The sequence below is a fragment of the Chiloscyllium plagiosum genome, unplaced genomic scaffold, assembly GCF_037043375.1.
Source record: "Chiloscyllium plagiosum isolate Xiang-an unplaced genomic scaffold, Cpla_swu_hap1 HiC_scaffold_16, whole genome shotgun sequence".
Classification (NCBI taxonomy): Eukaryota; Metazoa; Chordata; class Chondrichthyes; order Orectolobiformes; family Hemiscylliidae; genus Chiloscyllium; species Chiloscyllium plagiosum.
This window is the reverse complement of record NW_028270154.1, coordinates 35,112,290-35,136,055: the sequence shown is the minus strand read 5'-3', so window position 1 is coordinate 35,136,055 and position 23,766 is coordinate 35,112,290. Positions and strand designations below refer to the sequence as shown.

Genomic DNA, 23,766 nt, shown 5'->3' with positions numbered 1-23,766 from the left:
TGGAGATTAGAGTTGAGAGTGTGGTGCTGGAAAAGCACAGCAGGTCAGGCGGCATCCGAGTAGCAGGCAAAGTGACGTTTTGGGCAAAACATCTTCATCATTCCTGAAGAAGGGCTTTTGCCCGAAACATCGATTTTCCTGCTCCTCGGATGCTGCCTGACCTGCTGTGCTTTCTAGCACCACTCTCGATCCATACCCCTCCAAACCTTTCCAATTCATGCACTTATTGAGAAGTCTTTTAAATGCGGTAACTATACTTGCAGCCACGATTTCCTTTGGCAGTTCATTCTATAAACGAACCACTCCATGTAGAAAAGTTGTCGCTCATGTCCTTTCTCCTCTTAGCTTAGCTTAGTTTTGAACATGCTAATGAAAACATCCTTGCTATTCACCTTATCTATGCCCCTCATGCATTTATAAACTTCAATAAGGTCACCCCTCAACCTTCCACACTCCAGTGAAACAAGACCCAGCCTGTTTTTATATCTCAAACTCTCCAATTCTGGCAACATCCTGGTAAATCTTTTCTGAACCCTTTCCAGCTTAATGATATCCCTCCCAAAGCAGGGCACATTCATTTCACGAGTATCTCATTAGAGCAAAGCAAGTGCTGGTCTGGCCAACCAACATCTTTGGTCTCACTCGCCACCAATTAATATCAGTGACAGTGACAGTCCCAACCCTTGCAGAGCAACAGTGCACCCCCCACACCATGGCAGTCTACCTGCCACGCAGTGACAGTCAACTAACCAAAGAGTAACAAACCAACATAAATATCGCATGACATACACACACGTCAAAGATAGATCCATAACCCAACAGAATTGTTGCTTAACCAGTGATTAGTTTCATAATACATAACTAAAAATAAACATATGCTTAATTTTATGATTAACTCTTGCAACCTAAGAACACTTGTGCTACAGAGAATCAGTGGAAAATTTCAGAACCCGTACTCTAGTGATGTGTCAATTTTATTCAAGTTTTTGTTAGTAAAAGCTGAAGCAAAGTGGTTATGCAATAACTGCCATTTATACCGTCACCCACAAGTTTATTGTGCTCACCATTTAGTGACCTGATTCATAATGTAATTTTCCTTTTGTTATTCGTGTATCACTGCAACACTTCATTACTTTTTATATTAACAATTTGATTTTGGAATTTCTTTTCGCTTCCAGATAACTTTGTTTGTTAAACATTCATAAGTTCTTTATATTGCCCTGTGTCCAATTCTCCTTTAAAATCTAAATATGTTTTATATATATATCTTTCCATAGACACAAATTTTCCCTTCAATTTTTTTATTATCTAAGGTGCCCCAGAACTGGCTTGCTTGCTTTTGGCTTTTATTCAAATACATTTCTCTTGAACCAATTGCATTTTAAGGATGTCCTGGAGTTTTACTGTTTCTTTGTTCTTCAGAATTTTCTCTCAGTTTACCTTTGATAGTATAATTCTCACTTCCTCATAGCTGGTTCTTTTCTGATGTATACCTTCTTTTCACTAAAAATTCTGACAATACTCATGACCAGCCCCTTTGTGACTGCACTTTAATGTAGCTTCTCAATCCTACATTTTTTTAAATTAAAAGACAAAGCTATCACTGATCACTTCCATGTATTCTTCTCCATCCCCTATCCCTCTACGCACTCAAAATCATTCTTTATCCGCCTTAGAACGATCTCTCTGCACAATATTCATAATTAGTCCATTGTCGAGGTTTATTTTAAATTGACCATGATACTTCAGTAACTGCTAACCTTTTCAAACACTCACTCTCCTCCACCTTTGGTATCCTGGCCTCCAACGTAATTTGGCCTAGTTGCTCCCATGCTATGGTCACCATCAGGGTTCAATAGGCTTCCTGTTGGAGTCAATACTAACTTTGCCGGAGATACATGCTTGAATTTCCCCAGTAAGGCTTCCATCCCTGCCACAGAACTGGAACAAGACTAAGCAAAGTCACAAATGACACCTATTTCTGACTGCAGCCATGGGGCATTATTGATCCCAAGCCATTCTGTAAGTTTTGAAACATCCACCATACCATCCTCATTGCAATGCCTCTCTTCCATGAACCCGCTCAGTGGGGCTGCCATGGCTTGGTTTCATTTTCACCTGCCAAACTATCACCAGAACTACTCCAGCAAAAGCATCTCTTCCAACATAGGAGGCACTGTATAAATGCAAGTTGTGATTGTACTTGCACATGCGCGTTCTATGCATTGCTACACCTAGTCACTCAGGAGTTCCATAGAATAACCAGTTTAATCATGACCTACCTCACCACTGGTTCAGGGATTGATTCCGTATTAGCTGGCACCTGAACACCTTTTTCCCATTCCTGTCGCCACTGGTCAGCTAGAATGTAGTACTCATCCACGTTTAGCTGGTAGGACTCAGGGAGCTTCATGGCAGTGATCAGATCTGTTCGAAAAACCTTTTGAAAAAAGCAAGAAACAAAGTATTAGCTTGCGCTGATTCCCTGATTGTCACTTCACAGCATCAAGTAATCCTTTGAGAGAGAAACTTTACTATTGGGTTGGAAGACAAGGTGGTCAAAGCTAAAGGTGATTCCTTTAAGAGTAAATATAGAAATACTCCAAATGAAATAAGGAAAATACAGACTTGCTGAGTAATTACTTTGTGTCAGCTTTCACAATAGAGGAGATAAATCATATGGCATTCCAGAAATTAGCTGAAACTTTATTGCTGGAACAGCACAGCAGGTCAGGCAGCATCTAGGGAACAGAAGATTCGACGTTTCGGGCACATGCCCTTCTTCAGGAATGAAGAAGGGCATGTGCCCGAAACGTCGAATCTTCTGTTCCCTAGATGCTGCCTGACCTGCTGTGCTGTTCCAGCAATAAAGTTTCAGCTTTGATCTCCAGCGTCTGCAGACCTCACTTTCTCCTCATTCCAGAAATTAGTAAAGGTCAGACACTGGAACTCACTAATCTCAGTTTCAGCCAAAATAAAAGTATAAGATAAAATAAAACACATACAGTTCCCTCTACAACACCCTGACCCATTCTCCAACAATCCCTTGCCCTTCCTATACCACATTTCCATAAAATCCATGGAAGTGCAGCACCTGCACTTTTACTTATTCTGTGAGCATTGTGAAAGACAGTCTAAAGGAGGAGACAGAAATCTGTGTGTACTTCTTTCAATGTATACACCTAATTTGTGACTCATAATGCAGCCTGCTCTCTACTGGGGCGACAAAATGCATACTGGGTAGCCACTTTTTGGAACATTTCCGTTCAATTTGCAAATGTGAATCCAAGCTTCCAGTCACTGCCATTTTAATTTTGCACCTTACTTACCCTGTGACCTGTCTGCCCTTGACAGTAATCAAGTAGGCAAGGTCAGGAAGTAGACATAGATCCTTATGAATGCTAAGTGGCCAGAAAAAGCACCACTCCAGCTGCATTGCCATTTTTGGCAGATGATAAAATGCCAACATTTAAATGAGTCAGTAATGACTTGGAGACTTCATTCACCCTGTTATCAATCATCAACTCAATTCATTCCAGCATAAAACTGACATCTAGAGGCACTGGGTGATGCATGTCAGTAGGAATCAATTTAAAGGGAGAAATCGGCACATTATCAGGTACTATACTAATTTAGTTCTTGTAATTTTTTTGTGGTTGCCACCTATTCTTTTCCTCTGCTTTCTTTGCTATACCACCCATCATTTTTACCGACGGGTTGCAGTGGCAAGAGACCATAAGGTAGCTACATAATGGGTACTCATATGACACACCCCTGCATAGACAGATATTGACAGACAGGGACACCCAGAGTCACTCCTACCCGAATGGAAAGCAGAGCTTTAATTTATAAAGAAGGCTTTGCTTTATGAACGCATTTGTCAGTTATCCTCCACACTGCAGTCAGGCTAACCTTATGTACTGCTCCATCTGTGGCTATTAAAAGTCACCAAAATCTTATGCCAAGTCATCATTCGACTGCTAGTGGGTAAATCCATGCCTCAAATCCAGCAAGTTTCAATGCACTGCTGTCCAGTCCTAGCTGCCCAGTAATATAGCACACTGCAAATTTAAATAAGTGCTAGGATCCCTCAAGGCCCAAGAAGTTACAGCTGGCACAAATGTGGTTAAAATGCTCCTTTTATTGATGCTCATATATGTTGACGGAAATGAATATTACTCTCTAAACAAGCAAATTATTTGTTGCTTAAAACAGCACATAAGTCAACATGTTGCTGGCTGTTAAGACATTTTTGTTAGTTGAAACAGGAGAATTTTTTGTTGACTGAAATATCCAACAGCTGCATGGGCAGTCCTGTCTGCAGCTCCGTAACCCTTCCCACCACAAATATGCCAGCATCCACAGACCCTTCTCTGTGCGCATCCATTTTCACAGTTACCATTCACTGCAGCTCATCAAAGCAACTTCCAGTCCTTGCCAAGAACAATATCTACGTGCACAACTTTATGCCATCATAATTTTACAGACAGCCACACTGCACGTCTGTATGTCTTATTCTTCACTAGTACTCAAACATGGAAGGAATCACTCACAATATGATCAAGCAGCATTTGCAAAGGAATAACCTGCTGAGTGACAAGCAGTTTGGGTTCAGCCAAGATCACTCAGTTCCTGACATTGCTACAGCCTTGTTCCAACACGGACAAAAGAGCCAAATTCCAGAGGTGAAGTGAGAGTGACTGCCCTCGACATCAAAGGATGTTTTAGTATGGCATTAGGGAGCTCTAGGAAAACAGGAGTCAATTGGAATTGGGGAAAACTGTCCTCGAGTCAAGTCATACCTAACACGAAAGAAAGATAGTTGTGCTTGATGGAGATCAACTATCTCAGCTCCAGGAAATCAAATCCTCAAGGGAGTGTCACTGGGTGCCCTAGCTCCAACCATCTTCAGCTTCTTCATCAATGACCTTCCCTCAACCATAAGGTCAGAAGTGGGGATGGTCGATCATGGCTGTGCAAGGTTCAACACAATTCACAAGTCCTCAGATACTGAAACAGTCCTTACCCAAATACAACAAATACTTGGGACAACAATCAAGTTTAGGCTGCTAAGTGGCAGGTAAAGTTTATGCCAAACAAGAATTTTATTCAAGAAGGGAGAATCTGACAATAGCTGTTGGATGCTCAACAGCATCATCATCACTGAATAACCCATTATCATCATCCTAGAGGTTATCATTGACCAGAAATGAAACTGGAGCAACCACATAAATACTGTGGCTAGAACAGCAGGTCAGAGACTCTGAATCCTGAGGCGAGTTACTCATTTCCCGACACCCCAAAGCCTGTCTGCCATCTATAAGGTACAAAACAGATGGGCAGGAAGCTGGTAGAACATAGCAAGCCAGGCAGCATCAGGAGATTGAGAAGTCAATGTTTCGCGTGTAACTCTTCGGAGTGTGATTGACTACTTCCAACTTGCCTGGATGAGTCAACTTCAACAACACTCAAGTCATTGGGCACCATCCAGGAAAAAGTAGCTGCCAAACCGGGATCCCACCTTCAATATTCACTCTCTTCACCACCGTTGCACAACAGCAGCAAAGTATATCAAATAAAGGATGCACTGCAAGAATTCATCAAGACTCCTTCAATGATACCCTTCAAATCTACACCCACTATCACCTCGAGGGCAGAAGGGCAGCAGATACATGGCAGCACAATCACTTTCGAGTTCAAGCCACACACCATCTTGACATCAGTGTTCCTTCACTGTTGCTAAATCCTGGGATTCTCTTCCTAACAATTCTGTAAACAGAGAACAAAGAACAGTACAGCACAGGATGATGTGCTTCAGCTAACAAGATTGCACATCCATATGATGCCTTTCTAACTGAACATCCTTTGCCTCTACACAGTCCATATCCCTCTATTCTTTGCGCATTCATATATCTGTTAAGGTGTCCTTACAATCCAAGGAGTGCGGCAGTTCAAGAAGGCAACTTACCATCACCTTTTCCAGGGCAATTAGCATTGGAGAAAAATACTGGCCTAGCTAACAATGCCCACATCGCATGAACAAAGATTAAATAAAGAGTGTCCATGCCCTAGTCTTCTAACCACAATGCTTTTTCTTCATACTCCTTGTATGCTACAGAAACTCTCGACCCAAATCCTACGTTTTTGCTCGCTGGAAGGCTACCATGCTGGCATGGAAGCATCTTGGAATTCAGAGATCTTCACCGACATGAACATGCTGCAGGTGTCAACGTTGTTCTACCAGTTTCTTGACCCTGGGCCAACGGACCCACACATAAACATTGCAGGTAGTGGCATCAGGAACATGTTACAATGCTGAGAAAGGGCAACATTGCAAACGCTCACTCTCCTCGTGTTGCCAGGACTGAACACTGACTCCTCATCGCCAGGGTTCTGTCAGAAAGCAGATCCAACTGCACCAGTGAGATTGTGGGGGGGAGGCAATAAGTATTCAAAAACAGGCTTTTGATAGGCTGGATGCATTAGAGACTGAGGATAAAGAATATTTTGAGTTGAAGACAGGTTTAGATGGCATTGTAGAATTTCCTGGGCATTGTTAGCAAGTGAATTACATCTTTCAATAACTTGTGAAAGGGAGGTCATTCTAAGTGATAGATGTGCTCAGCCATGCACTGCATCCTTGTCTACTCTGATCAGGTCATAAGACATTTCCAGCACTGAGCTGCTGGATGTTGGCACCAATTGTTTTTGCTACCACTTGCCTCTCGTCATGTCCCTTACCATATTTCTCTCGGACAAATGGTGCCTCCTTCCTCTGCCCGGGATCATGTAAAACAAGTTCTAGCCCTTCACTACTGAACCTGGAGAACCTGGCTGGGCCCTCCTTAGATATTCCAGAGATTCGTTGTGCTTCCAAAACCAATGTTGTTAGTGTTGTTCTTTTAAGATATTTATTGAAACATATTAGCTTCCACCTCAACAGTCCCCACCTCGGTCCCAACTGTCACCCTTTCCTAGCTCCCATCACCACGTGCAGAATGTTGGGAGCCAATCACAACTGTTTAAGGTTAGCCTGCTGTTGGGAGCTTTGACAGAGTTGGGCATCTTCTGTTAAGTGGGTCTCCGTTGCCATTTTACTATTTGTGAAAAACTGAAATACATAGCTGCAGATATATTGCCTAATTCAGAAATATCAACATTTATTTGAGCTTGATATCTACATAGCAGTGTTCTGTCTCCTCTTAATTTCTATAAGTAAATCCCTCAAATAGCCAAATTTGCACACCTTCTGAATTTCTCAGCAAAAATGCTGGTAGCTCTCAGTCCAAAATAAATACAAATAAAGCCCACCCTTCCAAGTGGGAGAACAAATTTGTTTTTTCTGGCTAAGCAAAGTGCCTATCACATGGAGTGGCACACTTTACTTGGTTATGTTCGTCTTTCTCAGGACAGAAACAACAAAGCAGTCAAGGATCACATTACTTGTATTTTGTTCAATCGTCACAGTCAGAGTGACCAATGAGTGACCAGGCAGATGCAACAACCCCACACTTTCCATGATATGGCCACATTCACCATAACCTATCAGATGTCATTCCACAGTCAGAAAGGTAAGCAACCTGGATATGAATATAACAAAATAAAAATATATTTACAGCATAACATATAACTCCTCCATTTATAAACACATGTGCTGATGGAGATTTTATAAACAGAGTAGGCACCAGAGACTTGTGATTTATAATGAGTAAATCATTCACGATACAGCCACCATAATTCATTGACTCTTTATGTGGTTAACATTCCTCAGTGGTCCATTTTCAGCAATGCATCACTCAAAAACACATATTCGCAACTTATCCTCAATCCCATGGACTGATTTTTTTTAAACTTCAGTATCTCTCTTTTCCTCTGTGTTTAATCATCACACCAGCAGTAGAGAGACTTCAGCAGCCCCAATAGCCTAGGGGACAAAGACATTGTTATGGCAATGCACTGGAGTTATACAAGGCTAGACAGCCTTTCATCTCAGTTGTTGTCTGCGCTGAGTTAGCTGGCCCCATTTGGGACAATTTTGAATCATGTCCCACCATGAGGCAAAAGCTAAAGAGTGATTCAAAATTTAGCAAGAAGAGTAGTTATTTCAGTAAAGTAATGAAGTACTGCTGGTGCTGATGGATTAATTAGCTACTGCCTTTGAGAGTTTGACGGGGTGGGTAGAAATTGGGAAGGGAAAGGAAAAAGTAAATAACAAATTTACTTGAAGAAAAGTGCTGATTAAATGGCAACCATCCATCACATCATCATTATTTTACTAGTGTATTGCAGCAATGCAGTGAAATTCATCACTTAGAAAAGCAATGTGATTATACCACTGAACCAAATCTAATTAATGCCCAAAAGCTGGGACAGAACAGCCCCTCTCTTCAACATGATGCACACATTTGTGTAAAGATTGCTTTTCTTTTCTGCACGACATTAATTCTGAAGTAACTCACTTTTGTAAGATCACAACAGCTTAAACAAAAAAGTCGCACTTAATTCTTTAATATTTTCAAAATCTAGATAGAAGGCCTGATCCCCTTTTTGTGCAAGTGATTTTGTGAGGAAAGAGTGAAGACAGTCTACTTGTCAATTAAAGCATTTTGCTTCAATTTTGCATGAAATTGTGCAGACAAGCAGGATGCTAAATACCTAGACTGTGTGTTGCATTGTGAACTAATTAGTTAACTACATTAAAAAGTACAGGGGTCTCTTAAGGCACGGTGGTACTATTCCTACCTTTGGGCAAGAAGGCCAAATTCAAGTCCCATCTGCTCCAGAGATGTGTTATAACATATCTGAACAGTTTCATTAAAAATATCTATTAAAACTTACAGGGGTTCTTGTGGCATAGTTGTAGTGTCCCTACCTCTAGGCCAGAAAGTGAGTCAATTCCCAGCTGTCTTGAATGTGTGTCTTGACATGTCTGAAGAAGTCGATTGAAAATATTTATGAAAATACATAGGAGAGTCAGCTAGGAACTTGTGGGGTTCTATGGTGTGTAGTTGGTTGACACAAAACTCAAATTAGAAAGTGCATGTTTGGACTTTGTCAAAAAGCAATAAACGTCCAGAGAAGGTGTTCAGACTGTACAAATATTGAAGTCGATATTTAGTCCTGAAGGCTGCAGAGTCCCCAGTCGGCAAACGTGGTGCTGTTCTGTCAGCTCCTGGACCACTGTAAGCAGGCATGAAACCAAAAGACCAGCATAGCAACATGGTGTTGAAGTGACAGGCAATTGGAAGCTCAGGGTCATGTTTATGGACAGAATGTAGGCGTTCTGCCAAGTGATTGTCCAGTCTGTGTTTCATTTCCACAATGTACAACAGGTCACATTGTGAGCAGCAAATACAATAGGCCAGATTGAGTGATGTGAAAGTAAATTGTTGCTTCACCTGGAAGGTCTGTCTGGAGCCTTGGAAAGTGAGGAGGGGCGATGTAAACAGATAGGTTTCTGTGATTGCAAGGGAAGGTGCTGTGGGGGACAGAGGATGTGTTGGGAGTGGAGGATGAGTGGATGAGGGTGTTTCGGAGGGAACAGCTTCTGCGGAATGTTGAAAAGTGAGGGGAGGGAAATGCGTGTCTGTTGGTGGCATCTGGCTGGAGTTGGCAGAAATGGCAGAATCTGGTGGGATGGTAAATGAGGACCAGTGGGACCCTATCGTTGTCGTGGGAGGGAAGAGGTGAGGGCCGAGGTGCGGGTCATGGTTGGTCACAGCTGAGGGCCCTCTCAACCACGATGGCAGGGAGTCATCAGCGGTGCATTCAATATCCAGCCAATTGGCACCTTTTTCCCTTTCCTGTTACTCCTGATCAGAAGGAAGAGCTATCTGAAGATACATCAGAAATGGACTCTGCTTCTGAGAAGGCACCATCACACGTTCCATCCATCTTCAGCATAGATTGCTGAGCAATAGTGAGACAGAAGAGTCTATGTGTTGTGAAACACCCAGTCTGAAGGAATAGCACCACGTTCTGGTAACAGTACAGCCCAGGAGAGGGAGGGGGCAGAGGCAAAGCCTTTTTCCAGCTCTGATAATAGTGCTAAGCATAGTATCAAGGATCTCCGGAACTGACTCATGAAAGAAACCAACTCATCCCACACAAATTGTTATAATCCGTATTGGAAGACCCGCTAAGGAGATTCAGCACTATGGATCTAAGTTTGCACCAGTTTGTTTCCATCTCAATGCAGTATGAAAGGAACTTCGCACTGTTGAAGATGCTGCTAAACCAAACCTTCATCTGCACTTTCAAACAATCATATAGTAATGTTTGAGAAACATCAGTTCAATTGGCCATTTGCTTCATTGTGTTTGCGTGAACTTGCTACATGCAAATGGGCTACATTTTCCTGCTGGAGTAAGTCCACTTCAAAAGTATTTCACTGGTTGAGAATCTGAAAGATGTCGAAGTGCAAAATCTTCATGTTTTTCTTTCTTTCTTTGCATTTCTGAATCAGGATGTTTTTTTGAACTGTTTTGCAAAACAAAACTGACGTTACTGTTTCCTAAATAATTCAAAGTTGTCTGAAAGTCCATTTGACATGTTGGCCACTTTTTCAGTGCTGCCTTTTACTAGATTTAACCTTTGTCCCTGTGTTCAACTGTCATCATTTTTCTGAGGTGTGCAGGTGAGTCCTTCAGAAGTCTGGCCCTGCCAGAACCATGGGAAATGCATGGTTGAGTTAAACAGCCACGGCTTGAGCAACAAAACTTTGGGGCTCCCCAAACAGAGTGGGTGGGTATGATGACAAGAACTGTCTCTCAAAGGAAGAATTTCTAATGAAACGAACCCCAGCACAGCTAAAGGGCTCACCAGCCTGGGACCCAAGGCTGTCACAACCACAGGAATCCAGAGGAGATCTGGTGAGGCCACTCTCTGGGTCTTGCTGCAGGATCAAAAGGACTACAGTGAAATGTCATCTCGCACTGAAAGGAAGGAGAGGAAACTTCCTTGGTCCCCTCCATCCTTGGAAGTCAGCAGCAGGAACGTACTCCCTCCAACCTGGAGACAGCACACCAAAAGCACCACAGGAGACTATATCTGTTGGGTGACACAACACTTTAAGAGGCTAACCCTCCCGCCCTGGCTTCCGTAGAAGCCTCCTGCACTGACACACCATGCAGGCACCTCACATTTCCATCTGAGCAGACCCTCAACCTATTTCCCTCAAAAAAATCAATGCTTCACCCTTACTGCCCACAAATGATATCCTTACCTCCTCTTCACACAAACCATTAAGAACACTCACAGCTCTCCACCCTGCATTCTCTCCTTGCAGAAGAGAGCACACAGCTAGCAAAACACAGAAACCCACAAGGGATGGACAGGATGGTCCTCCATTGACAAGCTTATAAACCTGCTCCACTGGGAAGGAGGTCTTGTTAAAAGACATTGTAAATGTAAGCAGGGGTCTGCCATAAAAATGTCAGAGGTTTCTAAAGGCACTGGTACTGTTGGGAATCTGATCCTCCATCTACAGATAATGTTCTGGGGTCTGACCTTCTTCCAGCTGGATCAGTGTCCATTCCCTCTGCCATCTGAAGAGGCATACAGCAGAGGGGAAGACAGCTAGTGCTCCTAGCTATGTTGGCCCCGTTACTTCTGCTGCTGACGCTGTTGGTGGTGATGTGGTTTCTGCTCATACCTCTCAGAGGTGGAAGATGGAGCTACATAAAGTGGGCCGGTGCCATGGTGAAGGCTGGAATAGGCAAATGCATCTGAAGGAGGGTGAAGTACAGGCAGTAAAGTGTCTTGCAAGAAGTTGGCAAACATCTGTCAAGCTGTGTTAGCACTCTCGAAGACAGGACACGCTTGAAACAGCAGTCTCCAAATAACCATGGCTGGGGATTTTCAGGGTAATTTGTCAAAAGTCTTCTAAGAATGTCACTTTCTCAAATGAAGCCCTTCTGAAGGTTAAAATAATTTCACTTCATTAAATGGTGCTTTTTGAAACAGCGAAGTGGTGGCTGGCATGGTGGCTAGCACTGCTGCCTCACAAACTGTCTATGTGGAGTTTGCACGTTCTCCACTTGTCTGTGTGGGTTTCTTCTGGGTGCTCCGGTTTCCTTCCACAATCCAAATGTGCAGTTTAGGGTGGATTGGCCCTGCTAAATTGCCCATAGTGTTAGGTGCATTAGTCAGGGGTAAATATAGGGTAGGGGACTGGGTCGAGGTGGGTTACTCTTCGAAGGGTCGGTGTGAAATTGTTGGGCCGAAGGGCCTGTTTCCATACTGTAAGGAAACAGAGTGCCTTCTGAGTTAAGGAAATCCTGCCTAACAACAGTCCTTGGTTGAGCTATGGTGTTAAAAGCTGGTGAAAGTTTTGGTGGCTTTGACAAACTGCTGATAGGTCAGGAAACAGATTTGCCAGCAGAAATTCAAGATTCAGGATTAAGACAGATCTCACAGTCATATAGCATGGAAACAGACCTTCGATCTAACTACTCCGTGCCTAAACTAATCCACCTGCCTGCTCCTGGCCCATATCCATCCAAACCTTTCCTATTCATGTTCTTATCCAAATATCTTTTAAACGCTGCCATTGTACCCACATCCACCACTTCCTCAGGGAGTTCATTCCACACGTGAACCACCCTGTGGAAACAATTTGCCCCTCATAACTTTTTAAAATCTCTCTCCTTAAAAAAGTGTGCCCTCTAGTCTGACAATCCCCCTTCCTTGGGAAAAGATAATTACTATTAACTTTCTTAATTACATCTTGGACAGTTCCAAAGGTGTGTCTCACTCATGGCTACTCCATTATGTGGAAATGCCCTCCGAAAGCTTGTGATTTTAATTAAACTTGAAGGTTACTCCAAACCAAGCAGGTTAAAGACAGGAAATGTGCAGGAGGATGTAAGGGCTCCAAAGCAACACCAATTTCACTGGATTTATCTCCCAGTGAATAGGCAACCCAATTTCCAATCGGATGGAAAGACTTCTCCTACTAAACTCAAATACCTTTCTACTTTACTTTCTGTCACAATTTAACTGGAAAGAACACACCAATAATTGTGCCCCACTGTTCCACTCACTGTCTCAAATACATAAATGTTTAAAATTCCAATGAGACTAGCAAAATAACTAACTTGCCAGAGCGATGCTATTCAGGGCAATTTCCAAAGATTAAAAATCTGGATCACAAGGTGATTAGTCCTTTTGATTTTTGTAACAATGTCATTGTCTTGGCTGATTGTTGTTCTTTGATTAGGTGGTTCTCAATCTTCTCTTGTTTCAATTTTTTAAATATAAGTTTCCTTGGTTTTTCTGCCCTTTATCCTACATGGAAAGTGAGAGTAAGAGTGTGTGTGTGAGAATGGGAGTGTGTGTGTGTGTGTGTGAGTGTGTGAGAGAGAGAGAGAGAGAGAGAGAGAAAGAGAGAAAAAGAAGAGTGGGAGTGAGAGAGTAAGAAAGAGAGAGAATAAGAGAAATGGATGCTTTCTGTTTACAAGCTGTGGATGTCTGACACTTACAGCTTTTAATGTTCTACAGCTCATCCAAGAGCTGTTGTTAGGCAGAATTTCCTTAATTCAGAAACAAGTTGCAATTAATTCTCGGATTTTCCCCTGCAATATTTAAAAAGGAAACATTCTACTATATAGCTCAAAAGATATGTTCAGCATTTATTTTCAAGTTGCAAATCTCTCCCATCATTTCAGTTAGTCCAATTTCCATTTCAATTTATAGTCTATCTTCGTACAATCCCAGTACAAGGTCAACATTCATTCATCATAGAATCCTTACAGTGTGGAAGCAGGTAATTTGGCCCATTGAGTCCACATCAACTCTCCAAACAGCATCTCACCCAAACACACCCCCCTACCCGATTCCTGTCACTCGGTATTTCCCATGACTAATCTATCTAGCCTGCACATCCCTGGACACTATGGCCATGGCGAATTGCCCAATCCACCTAACCTACACATCTTTGGACCGAGGGCGGAAACCAGAGTACCTGGAGGAAACCCAGGATGTACGGGGAGAATGTGCAAATGCCACACATTCACCCGGGGGGTGGAATCAAACCCTGACACTGTGAGGTGGCAGTGCTAACTAATGAGTCACCGTGCTGTCCCCACTTATTTTCAAAACTGAAAAGCCATTCTCTAAAGACAGATACTGACATAAGTGAATAGTCTCTTCGTAAATTTGCTTTGGGGTTTACATTACTTCCTCACGGCTCATTGACTGGATCTGAACACAGTCCTGCACACTGTGTAGTTTCAGAATGGCTTTATAAAATAAGCTTACTGTTTTGGCTATGAATCAGCATTTTTTAATTGGTTTTCTTGCTTGATGTTATAGTAATTGAATGCGTTGCAACTACCAAAAGTATCAGCCTTGGCTCAGCGCTAAGACTTCAGCCTCGGATTCAGAGGGTCATGGATTTCGGTTGACATGTGAAGAAAGTCCATGCAACAGAAATTATACAATTTTAAATGAGGTGGGTACAAGCAGAGAAAGACTTTTAATCTTTAAAGGTAGCAAGACAGGTAACAACACAGTTAAAAAAGCATTTGGGATCCGAGGCTTTACAAATAGAGTGCAAATGCTGGGAAATTATCAGCACAAGACTAGTTAAACCTAAGATGGAATACTGCGTCCAATCTTTGGGAAGTACATGAAAGCTCTGGTGAGAGTATAGAAGCAAATTATTAGGATGTTTTCAAGTGTGTATGATTACAGGTAAGTTGTGCGTTAGACTGGCAAAGCAGTGTTTTGCACTGAATACTAACAGGAGTTTTGATAGAGTTGTTTAAATTCATTGACAGTTTAGATGCATGACTTCAGGAAAAACTTTTCCCGAGGAGTTCATGAGGCAAATAGCAACATGGCCTGCATCCACTGCAGGCCCAATTAGCTTTCAGATATCTGCAATTACAAAGCTGGTGTACTGGCAACCATGTAACAACTGTCAATTCTCATCATTGTTTACGTTTGGTCAGAGCACCTGGATGTTGAGGGAGTGGACTCTCTTTTAGTTGCAGTATTGGCAGATTTGATATGTGTGCAGTAAATGACAAATCTCCATGTACAAAACAGGGGAGTCTGCACACATATCAAACCTTTGTTTGTTCTGCCTGATTGTCTCTTCTTGGGGACAATGAAATCGCTCTTTGAATATGAAACAAAATTTTCCCTCATTAAAACACTGGCTGGCAAACCCAAAATGCTGCAAACATCCATAACTCCAGCTAGCAAGAAGCCAGACACTTCAAAGTTTATCTTCACCTTCACAACCACTGTCAATGTCGTCCTCGCCCTGCTCTGAGGTTACAGTTATGACTGAAGCAGATGGCAGACTTCAGTGAATATGAAATGCAGGTATCACACATTATTCCTAGCTGAGGTTCAGCCAGTGAACTTGCTCCCTCAGCAACCTGGGTGGAAATGGTCTCCACTTGAAAGGCTTTCTGCCCATTGTCTTACTTGTCCTGATATCAACAGCTTGTTCTGTTCTGTACATCCTCTGTTCTTACCACAAGTCATGCAGTACTTCAAGGGGAAGGCCCATGAGGCAACCATGTCCATGAGCAATTAGTTTGTATAGAAACCCTGTGGTCAGCAACAACTCCTTCAGTACCTGCTTATATCTCTGTAGACATTTGAAACTTGAAACTACAGAAAACTCCAAACTGTTGTAAAATCAAAACAATAGTTAGAAGAAAGCAACCAAGTTGTAAGTAAGTTGATGGTCCCTTTGAACAGCGCTCATTATGGGATACTTCCTCCAACTAATTATCATAAACTCAGCTGAACAAGGTTAACAGGAGTTTTAGCTGGGGTTCCCAAATGGCACCACCGGCTGTTACTGATTTGCATCGTAAAACATCTATTCTACACATTCCAAGCTGTCACTCACTGTACCCATCAGCTATACCCTCAGCACAAGTGTGCCACAGAGGCTGCTTTGGACACAAAATAACACAAGAAGCATCAAAACTGCCAGCACTAACAATCTTGGGATATTTCTGATGCTTTCTTAAAATGGGGACAAGAGGAGATGTTTTGGATCTTGTACTTCACACTTGTGGCGTGGAGTTGAGCTGTCCAAAATCACATTAACTCACTCGAAGTTAGTTCTAGCCACCAGCTCAAGCTGGAGTAATTCTGGCATTCATCAACCACCTTTTTTTTAATAGATTCAAATCACATTAGATCAGCATTCAGAAACAATAAGACTGTGAAACCATGTTCAGAAATATGGGTAAGTACTTTGTGAAAATCTTCATTATTCACTAATTTTTGTTTTTGTTGTTGTTTATGGAATAAACCAGAATTAAGACTTACAACATGGACGAGCAAAAATAGGCCATTCAGCCCATCGAGTCTGCTCTACCATTCAATGAGATCATGGCTGATCTGTTCATCCTTGCTTCCCTTACCCCAAAAAACTGTGAACCCCTCACTAATCAAAAATCTGGACTATCCCAGCCTGGAATATATTCAATGATGCAGTCTCGACAGTGCTCTGTGGCAAGAAATTCCACAGATTGACTACTCGCAGAGAGAAAAAATTTCTCCTTACTCAGATTATGCCCTCTGCTCCTAGACTTCCCCAAAAGGGAAAACAACCTCTCCAATGTAACATGTCAAGCTCCTTAATTATATGTTTCAATACAGTCTCCTCTTATTCTTCTAAACTCCGAATACAGGCCCAACCAACATAACATTTCCTCATTGAATCCCTCCACATCCAGTATCAATCTAGTGAATCTTTACTGAACTGTTGCCGAGGCCAGTAGATTATTCCTCAGAAAAGTAGACCAAAACTGGTCAGTCTTCAGAGTGTGTTCTCCTACTACTTTGCATGGTTTTAGCAAGCAGTGTTTGTGGAGGAATAAGACGGTGTTATTTTCTGGGTCTGTAGATTGTGAAGGAGCAAAAATGGCCTTTACAGTGATATGTACTTCTTGTCAGATGTGGGAGTTTAAAGAGAGTTTAAGGGTTACTGCGGATTATATCTGCCATAAATGCTGTTGGATGCGAATCTTATCAGATCAAGTGGATCGGTTGGACAGACAAATAGAAGCGATGACGAATTTGCAACAGCAACAGTATGTGATGGATGGCAGTTATAGAAAGTGGGGATGTCTCAGATACAGTCACATACATGAGTTAACTCCAGGAAGGGTAAGAGAGGTAAGCAACTAGAGCAGGAGTCTTTTGTAAATATATCCATTTCAAACAGGTATGCTGTTTTGGAAAATGTAGGGGGTGATGGATTCTCAGGGGAACGTAGCACAAACAGCCATGTTTATGGTATTGAGACTGGCTTTAATGCAACGAGAGGTACGTCAGCTTCCAAGAGATCAATTGTGTTAGGGGATTCTGTAGTTAGAGGTACAGACAGACGTAGCTGTGGCCAGCAGAGAAAAAGCAGAATGGTGTGTTGCTTCCCTGGTGTCAGGATCAAGGATGTCTCAGCGAGGGTGCAGAATGTTCTCACGGGGGAGAGGGGCCTGCTAGAGGTCATTGTCCACATTGGAACCAACGACATTGGAAGGGAAAAGGTTGAGACTCTGAAGGGAGATTACAGAGAGTTAGGTAGAAATTTAAAAAGGAGGTCCTCAAGGGTAGTAATATCTGGATTACTCCCAGTGCTACGAGCTAGTGAGGGCAGGAATATGAGGAGAGAGAGCAGATGAATGCATGGCTGAGGAGCTGGTGTATGGGAGAAGGATTCACATTTTTGGATCATTGGAATCTCTTTTGGGGTAGAAGTGACCTGTACAAGAAGGACGGATTGCACCTATATTAGAAGGGGACTAATATACTAGCAGGGAAATTTGCTAGAACTGCTTGGGAGGATTTAAAATAGTAAGGTGGGAGGGTGGGACCCAGGGAGATAGTGAGGAAAGAGATGGATCAGAGACGGATACAGCTGAGAACAGACGTGAGTAAAACAGTCAAGGTAGGCAGGGACAAGGTAGGACTAATAAATTAAACTGCATTTATTTCAATGCAAGGGGCCTAACAGGGAAGGCAGATGAACTCAGGGCATGGTTAGGAACATAGGACTGGGATATCACAGCAATTACGGAAACATGACTCAGGGATGGGCAGAACTGGCAGCATAATGTTCCAGGATACAAATGCTACAGGAAGGATAGAAAGGGAGGCAAGAGAGGAAGGGGAGTGGCATTTTTGATAAGGGATTGCATTACAGCTGTGCTAAGGGAGGATATTCCTGGAAATACATCCAGGGAAGTTATTTGGGTGGAACTGAGAAATAAGAAAGGGATGATCACCTTATTGGGATTGTATTATAGACCCCCCAATAGTCAGAGGGAAATTGAGAAACAAACTTGTAAGGAGATCTCAGTAATCTGTAAGAATAATAGGGTGGTTATGGGAGGGGGTTTTAACTTTCCAAACATCGGTTGGGACTGCCATAGTGTTAAGGGTTTAGATGGAGAGGAATTTGTTAAGGGTGTACAAGACAATGTTCTGATTCAGTATGTGGATGTACCTACTAGAGAAGGTGCAAAACTTGACCTACTCTTGGAAAATAAGGCAGGGCAGGTGACGGAAGAGTCAGTGGGGGGAGCACTTTGGGGCCAGCGACCATAATTCTATTCGTTTTAACATAGAGATGGAAATGGATAGACCAGATCTAAAAGTTGAAGTTCTAAATTGGAGAAAGGCCAATTTTGATGGTATTAGGCAAGAACTTTCAAAAGCTGATTGGAGGCAGATGTTCGCAGGTAAAGGGACGGCTGGAAAATGGGAAGCCTTCAGAAATGAGATAACAAGAATCCAGAGAAAGTATATTCCTGTCAGGGTGAAAGGGAAGGCTGGTAGCTATAGGGAATGCAGGATGACTAAAGAAATTGAGGGTTTGGTAAAGAAAAAGAAGGAAGCATATGTCAGGTACAGACAGGATAGATCGAATGGATCCTTAGAAGAGTATAAAGGAAGTAGGAGAATACTTAAAAGGGAAATCAGGAGGGCAAAACAGGGACATGAGATAGCGTTGGCAAATAGAATTAAGGAGAATCCAAAGGGGTTTTAGAAATATATTAAGGACAAAAGGGTAACTAGGGAGAGAATAGGGCACCTCAAAGATCAGCAAGGCGGCCATTGTGTGGAGCCACAGAAAATGGGGGAGATACTAAATGAATATTTTGCATCAGTATTTACTGTTGAAAAGGATATGGAAGATATAGACTGTAGGGAAATAGATGGTGACATCTTGCAAAATGTCCAGATTACAGAGGAGAAAGTGCTGGATGTCTTGAAATGGTTAAAGGTGGATAAATCCCCAGGACCTGATCAGGTGTACCCAAGACCTCTGTGGGAAGCTAGAGAAGTGATTGCTGGGCCTCTTGCTGAGATATTTGTATCATTGATCGTCACAGGTGAAGTGCCAGAAGACTGGAGGTTGGCAAACGTGGTGCCACTGTTTAAGAAGGGTGGTAAAGACAAGCCAGGGAACTATAGACCGGCGACCCTGACCTCGGTGGTGGCCAAGTTGTTGGAGGGAATTCTGAGGGACAGGATGTACATGTATTTGGAAAGGCAAGAACTGATTCGGGATAGTCAACATGGCTTTGTGCATGGGAAACCATGTCTCACAAACTTGATTGAGTTTTTTGATGAAGTAACAAAGAAGATTGATGAGGGCAGAGCAGTAGGTGTGATCTATATGGACTTCAGTAAGGCGTTTGACAAGGTTCCCCATGGGAGACTGATTAGCAAGGTTAGATCTCACGGAATAAAGGGAGAACTAGCCATTTGGATACAGAACTGGCTCAAAGGTAGAAGACAGAGGGTGGTGGTGGAGGGTTGTTTTTCAGACTGGAGGCCTGTGAACAGTGGAGTGCCACAAGGATAGGTGCTGGGCTCTCTACTTTTGTCATTTACATAAATGATTTGGAAGCCAGCATAAGAGGTACAGTTAGTAAGTTTGCAGATGACACCAAAATTGGAGGTGTAGTGGACAGTGAAGAGGGTTACCTCAGATTACAACAGGATCTGGACCAGATGGGCCAATGGGCTGAGAGGTGGCAGATGGAGTTTAATTCAGATAAATGCGAGTGCTGCATTTTGGGAAAGCAAATCTTAGCATGACTTATACACTTAATGGTCAGGTCCTAGGGAGTGTTGCTGAACAAAGGGATCTTGGAGTGCAGGTTCATAGCTCCTTGAAAGTGGAGTCGCAGGTAGATAGGATAGTGAAGAAGGCGTTTGGTATGTTTTCCTTTATTGGTCAGAGTATTGAGTACAGGAGATGGGAGGTCATGCTGTGGCCGTACAGGACATTGGTTAGGCCACTGTTGGAATATTGCGTGCAATTCTGGTCTCCTTCCTATCAGAAAGATGTTGTGAAACTTGAAAGGGTTCAAAAATGATTTACAAGGATGTTGTCAGGGTTGGAGAATCTGAGCTATAGGGAGAGGCTGAACAGGCTGGGGCTGTTTTCGCTGGGGCATCTGAGGCTGAGGGGTGACCTTATAGAGGTTTACAAAATTATGAGGGACATGGATAGGATAAATAGACAAAGTCTTTTCCCTGGGGTCGGGGAGTCCAGAACTAGAGGGCATAGGTTTAGGGTGAGAGGGGAAAGATATAAAAGAGACCTAAGGGGCAACCTTTTCATGCAGAGGGTGGTACGTGAATGGAATGAGCTTCCAGAGAATGTGGTGGAGGCTGGTACAATTGCAACATTTAAGAGACATTTGGATGGGTATATGAATTGAAAAGGTTTGGATGGATATGGGCCGGGTGCTGGCAGGTGGGATTAGATTGGGTTGGGATATCTGGTCGGCATGGACGGGTTGGACCGAAGAGTCTGTTTCCATGCTGTACATCTCTATGACTCTATGACTCTAAGAGCTTCCTTTTTATTCGCTCAATTCCCTTTTAAATAAAGGCCACCTGTCCATCTGCATTCCCTATTACCTGCTGAATTTGGACGCTATCTTTTAATGGATCACCCATGAGGATCCCAGAGTCCCTTTTACTGTAGCATTCTGCAATCTTTAAAATAAAGCTCTTCTATTATTGCTACCAAAATGTGGAACATCACATTTTCTCCCATTATATCCCATGGTCAAGCTTTTGTCCATTCACTTCACCGTTCTATATCACTCAGCTGACTCTGTGGGTCAACCTCATTAATTGCCTTCCCATACGTTTTGTGCCATTCACAAACCTGGCTACAGTACACTCATTCCATTGTCCAAGTCAGTAATATATATTATGAATAACTGTGGCCCCAGCACTAATCTCTGTGGCATGCCACTAGTAACACGCTGCCATTCTGAAAATGTCCCCTTTATGCCAACTCTGTCATGTATTAGTTCGCAAAATCCTCCATTCATGTTAAGATACCAACAGTATGGGCTTTTATCTTAAGTAGTCTTATGTGCGGTACTTTAATAAATGCCTTTTAAAACCTAAAAAATATAAAGTCACCTTCTCAGAGCTCAGCTAACCCTGAATGCATCTGACCAAGCTCCTGACTTCATTTGAGTCTTAATCCAAACAAGGACAAAAGACCTGAACACCAGAGTGGAGGCAGAGTTAACAAGGCAGCACTTGACTGAGTCTGACATCAAGGAGCAAAACTGGAATCAATAGGAATCAGGAAAAATCTCCCCACTGGCTGAAATTATCTCTAACACAAAGGATGATGATTACTGCTGTTGGAAGATAATCGTCTCGGCCCCAGAGCTTCTCTGCAGGGGTTCCTCAGGGTAGTTCCCTAGGCCCAAGCATCTTCACATAGTTCATCAGTGACCTTCCCCTTCAACATTGGCCAGAAGATGGGATGTTTGTGGAAGATTTCATAATGTTCAGCACCACTGTAATTCCTCAAATACTAAAGTAGCCCATATCCAAATATAAGACTTGGACAACACCCAGGCTTGGGATAATAGGTGGAACCACACAGGTGTCAGAGTGACCATCTCCAAGGACAAAGAAACCAACCATCATGCCTTGACATTAAATGGCATTCTATTGTGGAGTCACTCACTATCAACATGCTGGGGTTTACAATTGACTAAAAACACAACTGAACAGCCATATAAATACTGTGGCTGGAATATTAGATCAGAGGCTAGGAATTATGCAGCGAGCAACTTACTTTCTATCTCCCAAAGCCTGTTCAGCATCAACAAGGCACAAGTCCAGAGTGTGATAAATACTTCCCACTTGCCTGGATATGTGCAGCTCCAAAAACAGAGCTCAAGCTCTCCCACACTAAAGATTAGCATGTAAAATTAAAGTGTAAAGGACTGGGGGCAGAGATGGATAAAGAACTGACTGGCAGACAGGAAACAAAAGGTAGGAATTATTGACCATTTTCCAAGTGGTACTAGCGGGGTACCACAGGTATCCTCAGCTATCCTCAGTGTATATTACTTAAATGAGGGAACTAAATGTAATATTCTCAAGTTTGCAGATGACACAAAGCTGGATGGGAGGATGAGCTGTGAGGAGGGTGCACTGAGGAGATTCTTCAGTGGGATTTTGACAAATTGAATGAGTGAGCAAAAATATATAGCAAATGAAGTATAATGTGGACAAACATGTGGTTATCCACTTTGTAGCAAAAACAGGTAGGCAGATTATCTGAATGGTGACAGAACGGGAAAAGGGAGAGGGGTAACAAGACCTAACTGTCCTTGTATACCAGTCATTGAAAGGAAGCATGCAGCTGCAGCAGGCAGTGAAAAAGCCAAATGGTGCGTGGCCTCCATAGCGAAAGGATTCCAGTAGAGGAATAGGGATGTCTTGGTGAAACCACACATGGAGTTGTCTATACAGGTTTGGTCTCCTTATCTAAGGAAGGATGTTCTGCCTATGGAAGGTGTGCAACCAAGGTTTACCAGGCTGATTCCTGGAAGGCAGGGCTGACAGATAAGCAGAGATTGGATCAATAAGGACTATATTCATTGGAGTTTAGAAGACTGAGGAGGGATCTTACTGAAATCTATAAAATTCCAGCAGGACTAGACAGGGTGGATGCAAGTAGAATGTTTCTGATGACCATGGAGTCCAGAGCTAGGGGTGATCATCTAAGGATAGGGGAGTTAGGCTGTTTAAGATTGAGATAAGGAAATTTTCTTTCATCAAGACAGGGGTGAGCTTGTGGAATTCTCTGCCATAGAAAGCAGTTGACACCAAAACATCGGATGCTTTCAAGGAGGAGTTAGATATAGTTCCTATGGCCAAAGGCATCAAAGGGTAGAAGGAAAAAGTGGGAACTGGGTACTGACTTGGGTGATCAGCAATGAACATATTGAATAGTGGAGCAGGCTAAAAGAGCTGAACAGCCTACTGCTCCTCCTTCATTTTATGTCTCTATGGTTGATTCTCCCCAGCTCGTCTCTGCATTCAGTTTTATTTCGTTTTCACCCTGTACGTCATATTGTTACCAATTCTAGGAGCGTGGCAATTTCACTATCATTATAGCTTCACAAGAAAGACTGATTGTAATGATTTCTTCAGAATTCACCTTGCTATAGGTGCACGTCTTGTAGTCCATGACATTAACTGAAGACATTTTGACCCTCTGTCAACATAGCCATACAATCAAACTAACTAGGTGAGCTCAATATTTGTCAGTGAAAGCCTTTATTTCAAAGAATTAATTTATTCTCACCAGATTTAGTGGCAAGGTCCTAATTGCTAACATTTTATAGAACCAGAACAAAAGTAACACCTTAGCAAAACTGACTATTTTAATGAAGCACAGTGACTTCAATGAGCAGGATGTAATGCATACAACCTATCAAGTCCACAAGT

The 23,766-nt window shown here is 42.6% G+C and overlaps 1 protein-coding gene across 8 annotated transcripts in view; it reads right to left on the bottom strand.

Annotated features, from left to right (window-relative positions):
* Positions 1 to 23,766, bottom strand: part of jade2 (jade family PHD finger 2) — a 207,523-nt gene that overhangs the window by 143,642 nt on the left and 40,115 nt on the right. For all 8 annotated transcript variants that reach the window (XM_087995275.1, XM_087995282.1, XM_087995276.1 and 5 more), the window contains one exon: positions 2,283 to 2,440. In XM_087995275.1, the coding sequence (XP_087851401.1) occupies positions 2,283 to 2,440 (158 nt within the window). The remainder of the gene's footprint in view (positions 1 to 2,282; positions 2,441 to 23,766) is intronic.